The 6,702-nt window shown below is 40.7% G+C and overlaps 1 protein-coding gene across 1 annotated transcript in view; it reads left to right on the top strand.

Moving 5' to 3' along the window:
- Window positions 1-5,147, top strand: part of TIMM17A (translocase of inner mitochondrial membrane 17A) — a 14,599-nt gene extending 9,452 nt beyond the window's left edge. The window contains exon 6 of the mRNA XM_003792275.1: window positions 4,269-5,147. Within this exon, the coding sequence (XP_003792323.1) occupies window positions 4,269-4,354 (86 nt within the window). The 3' untranslated portion in view covers window positions 4,355-5,147. The remainder of the gene's footprint in view (window positions 1-4,268) is intronic.
- The last annotated feature ends 1,555 nt before the right edge of the window (window positions 5,148-6,702 follow it).

Raw genomic sequence — 6,702 nt, 5'->3', positions numbered from 1 at the left:
GGGGGGGGGGGGGGGGGGGCATGCAGGCAGGGTGAGGTGGTGGGCCTCGGAGGCCTGACCCCTTAGGCCCAGGGCGTCCTCCCGGGAGGGAATGGGCCTGTGGTCCCAGCTAGTTGGGAGGCTGAGGCAGGAGACTTGCTTGAGCCCAGGAGTTGGAGGTTGCTGTGAGCTGTGATATCATGACACTCTACCCAGGGCGACAGATTGAGGCTCTGTCTCCAAAAAAAATAAATAAAAATAATAATCATTAAATGGTCATAGAATGACATCTGGTCAGCTGTTAACTTGTACAGTTTCTTTTATTTTTATTTTTTTCTAAGAGACAGAGTCTCACTCTATTGCTGAGGCTGATCTATAGTAGTATGATGATAGCTCACTTCAATCTCCAGCTCCTGGGTTCAAGCCATCCTCTTGCTTCAACCAGAACTGCAGTCTTACACCACCATGCCTAGCTAATTTTTTTTTGTATTTTATAGAGATAGAGTTTTGCTATGTTACCCAGGCTGGTCTTGAAATTGGCATAAGTGACCCTCTTGGCTCAGCCTCCTGAGTAGCTGGGATTATGGGTGTGAGCCACCCCACCTGACTACTAACTGGTACAATTGCTTATAACTACCAAAAATTTCAATGTCTAAGCTGAACATGACAGCACACACCTGTAAGACCCAGCTACTCTGGAGACTGAGGCAGGATGATTGCTTGAGCCCAGGAATTTGAGGCCCACTGGGACACATAACAAAACCTGTCTCTTTAAATTAAAAAAAAAAAAAAAAAAACACTTAAGTGTCTAAATGAAAATTCCCTTGACATCGAAATAAAGCAGAAAGATATTGTGAATCAAATTATAGGAATGAAAATGTGTTGATTTGGTGCTCATAGCACATGGTTACGGTGCCAGCCACATGCACCAAGGGTGACGGGTTTGAACCCAGCCTGGGCCCGCCAAACAGCTGCAACCAAAAAATAGCAGGATGTTGTGGCAGGCTACTTGGGAGGCTGAGGCAAGAGAATCTCTTGAGCCCAAGAGGTTGAGGCTGCCATGACCAGTGACGCCATGGCACTCTATCGAGGGTGACATAGTGAGAGTTTAAAAAAAAGAAAATGTGACTTGGCAATTGAGAGGGAAATATATAAAACAGATATGTTGAAAATTATTTTGAGAGCTTGGGAAAGATATAGCACAGACTTAGGAATAGATCATACCTCCCAGTTTGATTTGATTTCCTTTGGGTACCTAGCAAGAGATTTTATATCTTTCTGGCACAGTTTTCAGGCGCCCTAACTCATTATATGCCAGTGAGATTATCTTGATAAACTTGTGGACTTTGTCACCTTTTGATTCCATTTTTACAATCCTTACTTGTGAGTTAACACACTGTTACTTCCTAATTTTGCTTTTTAATTTGTTTTGACCACTTTGGATGAAAGACTTCACATAAAACATCAAAAGATTATTCCATATGCGCAGAAATTCAGAAATGGATATAACAAAAACTTAGTTACTTTATCTTACAGGAATTTTCCTTGGTTACTTTGTTTCAGGCTTTTTCCTCAGGGGGAATCTCCTTTTGATAGGCATTTATGTACAAATAGCCCAAAACAGGATGCATTTTATTTTTAGACAGAAAATTTGTTTTTGAAAAGCTGTATTGGGGGGAAATCTTTGATGTTAATTGTATTTTTCCAATGAACTTACATGAAAAGTTTCTTAAAACAGTGATAAAAGATTAGCTCGAACTGTATCTAAATGATAAAATGATAGTAATGGATATCTTTAATTTATCCTTTTCATTCAATATCTTCTCAAATTTTGTATAATGGGCTCAGCGTCTGTGGCTCAAGCAGCTAAGGTGCCAGCCACATACACTTGAGCTGGCAGGTTTGAATCTAGCCCTGGCCCACCAAACAACAATGACGACTGCAACCAAAAAATAGCTGAGTATTGTGGCAGGCACATGTCCCAGCGACTTGGGAGGCGGAGGCAGGAGAATCACTTGAGCCCAGGAGTCGGAGGTTGCTGTGAGCTGTGATGCCACAGTACTATGTGATTACAGTGAAGTAGTTGAAAAACATCAGGGAATTTTACCACTGCCCTCTTTCTTTCTTCTTTCCAGATATTTTTTAGTCTTTTTCTGTTTTCCTAAAGAAAAAAAAGATTGATTAGTCCTGTAAAAGTCTCCTTTTTTTCTTAAATCTGGGGCCTCCCATTTTTTTAAAGACATTTTTGCTTTGTCATTTGAGTACAGTAAGTGGTGTCATCATAGCTCACAACCTCAAACTCCTGGGCTCAAACAATCCTACCTTCTACGTCAGCCTCCCAAAAAGCCAGGGCTGTAGGCACGTGCCAGCATACTCATTTAGTATATTTTGCCGTGCATGATGTGTTCCCGTGTTTAATGTGCACTCACATTCTTGTTCCAAGCTTTTAAGAAACACCCCTCAAGAAAGTGGCCAGTTCTTGGGGAAGAGACAAGCTCTGGAGACGGCTAAAGCTCCCCTAGTAAATGTGTAGATCATACCACCCTCCTGCAGCCGCTCAACTCTGAAGGCTGTCTCTTCCCTCTCTCCTGGGAGCCCATACCTCCCTGCCTCCTCAAGGGCATGACTGACTATGCATGTGGCCAGCATAGTGGTAGCTTCTGAGGCCCCTTGGCCTGCTGGCAGCCAGGCAAGTCCCCGAGGCCTGAACGGGATTCCCGGTCTCTTCTGCATAGCTGCACCTGGGGCCTTGGCCCTTACCCTGCACAGCCACAGCCCACCTCACCAGCCCTGCCACCGTCCCCTCTACTGATCGAGGTCCTCATTGGAGGCTGCTTCAGCCTGGTCCCACCAGATCGTAGATCTTCCCAGATTGGAACCTTGTGTGCCCAGCGGGCCCATGAGGGAGGGTATGGCAGTCCCCAGAGACCCCACTGGGCTCTCTGCTCCTGAGGTGTACCACCTATGTATAATGTGCACCATTACTTTTCCTTTAAAAATTTGGGCAAAAAAGTATGCATTACATGTGGCAAAATATCACCGTTTTTCTATTTTTGGTAAAGATAGGGTCTCGCTCTTGTTTAAGATGGTCTCAAACTCCTAACCTCAAGCGATCCTTACTTCAGCTTCTCAGAGTGCTAGGATTATAGGTGTGAGCTGTCATACCTGGCCTTCTTCCATCTTTTAACAACTAAAACTGCAAGACTTTGTTTTGTTTTGAGACAGTATCAAGCTGTTGCCCTGGGTAGAAAGCGTGGCATCATAGCTATAGCTCACAGCAACCTCCAACTCTTGCGCTCAGGCGATCATCTTACCTCAATTTTTTTCTATTTTTAGTAGAGATGGGGGGGGGTCTCACTTTTTGCTTAGGCTGGTCTTGAACCATGAGCTCAAGTTATCCACCCACCTTGGCCTCCCAGAGTCTAAGATTATAGGCATGAGCCACTGTACCTGGCCTAACTGTAAGACTTTTTTTCACAGCATAGAGGATGTCTTCCCATTTCAGAGCTTATTCCTTGCTTAATTAGTTATATAATTTGGATTACTAAGTCCTCTTGAACATGACTAAGATACTGAAACTTTGTGAAAGTAAATTTAAATAGCTACTGAAAAATATGTCAAGAGGTGGGAGAAATTCTTCTAATCTTGATATATGGCAGCATGTTATAACAATTGCTTTAAAAACTTGAATATTGGCTCGGCGCCTGTAGATGAAGTGGCTAAGGCGCCAGCCACATACACCAGAGTTGGTGGGTTTGAATCTAGCCTGGGCCTGCCAAACAACAATGACAACTACTACCAAAAAATGGCCAGATGTTGTGGCAGGCGCCTGTAATTCCGGCTACTTGGGAGGCAGAGGCAAGAGAATCGCTTAAGCCCAAGAATTGGAGGTTGCTGTGAGCTGTGATGCCATGGCACTCTACCTAGGGCAACAGCTTGAGGCTCTGTCTAAAAAAAAAAAAAACTCGAATATTGCTTCTTACTATAATTAATCCATCCAACTTTCCTAGCATAGCATTTGAGAGCTGTTCATTCTGGAATATACCAAAACCAGTCTGTCATACCTTATACCAAATTTAAAGGTTCTCCAGGACTCTAATGCGACGTAGGTGAATCAATAAAGAAATTCAGATTATAGCTAATGTAGCATGTAATTTTTTAGTAGATTGATTTAGTTTCTGTAGAAAATTATTCTTTTTAATTATATAATATTCAGATGATTTTTTTCTATTTTCTTTTAACAAGACCTGCCACTGGAGATTTTTTTAAACCCTTTTTCTTACTTGCAGGTCCTCAGTTTGCTGAAGATCCTTCCCAGTTGCCTTCAACCCAGTTACCATCCTCACCTTTTGGAGACTATCGACAATATCAATAGGACATCTCTCCCAGGATTTCTTTAACAAAAATGAGCTATAGTTTGAGAAGGATTTCAGAAGATCAAATTACAATTGGTTTTTAAAAGCATAGATTTTTAAAACTATGGCCAAATAGGCTATGAAGAGACATTTAGCACTTTTTTCTATTTAAAAAGGAACATGGGGTGGGAGTGTTAATAATACACTTATTTATTCACACTTGCATTGCATTTGTGATCAAAGTGTCTCATATCATTAAAAGAAAAGATGGTAAGTGCTCACAAGATGAAGGACCAAAGGGCAAGTAGCAGTGCAGTGTGACCATCAATTCCTGAGGACTTCTCTGCCTGATTTTATGTGTTCTGTTATTCAAACAATAAAAAGCTCCTGGAACTTACTCTTTTTCTTAAAAGATAAGTTGTAGAGTTCTACTTTTCATGCTTGCATACTTCAGGTAATGCATGTTTTATAGTTGGTGCCTCATCTAACTTGAAGTGAATTATATGTCAGAAGAATTACATGGAGTTACCATGGATCATTTTACAGTGGAATCCTTAATGGATTGAAGGATACGGTAAAATGTATAGTCTACTTTGAAAGTAAAATATGCTGTCTTGATTGTGAAGATGTCGGATACAAAACTCTCTTACCTTTAGTGCTGTTGTGTCTTGGTTCCTGATAATCAGAAACAACTTGCTTCCAATATACCTAATTCTATATGAAGACTTCATAGAGGCTACAGTGGTGCTGGGAAAGTCTGATGTTTAATGTGTCCTTGAAAATAAAATATGCACTGGTTTTAATGTGTTCCAAGGCCTCTGAAACTGATACTCATTCAGGGTATATTTTAGGCTTTGTTTGGGGCTGGAAAATGGATTAGCATTTCAGAGGAGGCCATTTTCTTGATTATTTTGGAAGTGACGTGGCCTTATACAAGGCATGGTATCAGTAATTCTCTGTTTGCCTACATCTGTCTGACTTGGAGAACAAATCCATGTGGGTACTATGAACACAACATTTGTCTTTCGGCCCCAAACCATACACAGAGTAAGCATTTAATTACTTGTGATATGATAATTCAGGGTTTATTGTGATAAAATATATGTAAATATTTATTATCGTACAATGCAAACCAATGATGGGGGACAGGGACATATGAAAACAAACTATTCTTCAACTCCTCCTCACCCCCAGTTGGTGTGCAACTGTTAAGAATTTGTAAGTGTACAATTCAGTGGCACTGGAATAGTCACAGTGTTGTATAGCCATCACCATTATGTGTATGCAAGATGTTCTCATCGCTAGTATAAACTCTGTATCCATTAAATAACAACTTCTCATTCTTCACCACCACTTTACTCCCTGGTTCTCTCATACTTTCTGTCAGTAAATTTGCCTATTCTGGGTACCTTATGTAAGTGGAATTTACATAAGTTCTGTTCTGTGTCTGTCTGAATTAACTTAGCACATTTTAAGGTTCATCCATGCTGTGGTGTATATCAAAATTATTTTTTATGGTTGAGTAATCCATTGTGTGTGTGTGTATACACACCATATTTTGTTCATTTCATGTGTGATGGTCACTTGGGTTCTTTCTGTCTTTTGGCTATTAATGAATTATGCTGCTGTGAATATTGGTGTACAAATACTGGTTTGTGTCTTTACTTTTGATTCTTTTGGATATATACCTGGGAGTGGTATTGCTGGGTCTTATGGTAGTTCTATGTTTAACTTTGAGGAACTGCTAAACTGTTTTCCTTGTCAGCTGCAATAATTTATATTCCCAGCAGCACATGAGGGTTCTAATTTATCCATGTCCTTGCCAACATCTGTTATTTTCCTTTTTTTCCTTTTATATTATAGCCATCTGAGTAGATATGAAGGGGAATTTCAGTGTGGTTGTGATTTGCCTTTCCCCAGTGACTAATGATATTGAACTTTCATGTGCTTGTTGGCCATATGTATATTTTATTTGGAGATATGTTTTTAAGTCTATGGCTCTCCAACTTTCCATCATAAGTACAAGGAGTTGTATGTTAGAAGAGCAATTCAAATGGAAAACATGTTGAATTGTCAAGGAAATTCTTCACATTTCTTAAAATATCCTAAATTTAGCTGGGCACCCAAAGCACAGTGGTTAGGGCACTAGCCACGTGCTCTGGGGCTGATCTGGGCCTGCTAAACAAACAAACAAGAAAAAAATAGCCAGGCATTGTGGCAGGCATCTACAATTCCCACTATTAGGCAGGCTGAGGCAAGAGAATCGCTTGAGCCCCAGAGTTTGAGGTTGCTATGAGCTGTGACGCCACAGCACTCTACTGAAAGCAACAAAGTGAGACTGTCTCAACAAAAAAAAAAAAAGAAAAGA

The sequence above is a fragment of the Otolemur garnettii genome, unplaced genomic scaffold (genome assembly GCF_000181295.1).
Source record: "Otolemur garnettii isolate 467f Iridium unplaced genomic scaffold, OtoGar3 scaffold00055, whole genome shotgun sequence".
Classification (NCBI taxonomy): domain Eukaryota; kingdom Metazoa; phylum Chordata; class Mammalia; order Primates; family Galagidae; genus Otolemur; species Otolemur garnettii.
Note: the sequence above shows the minus strand (reverse complement) of the source record. Positions and strands in the feature narration are given on the sequence as shown.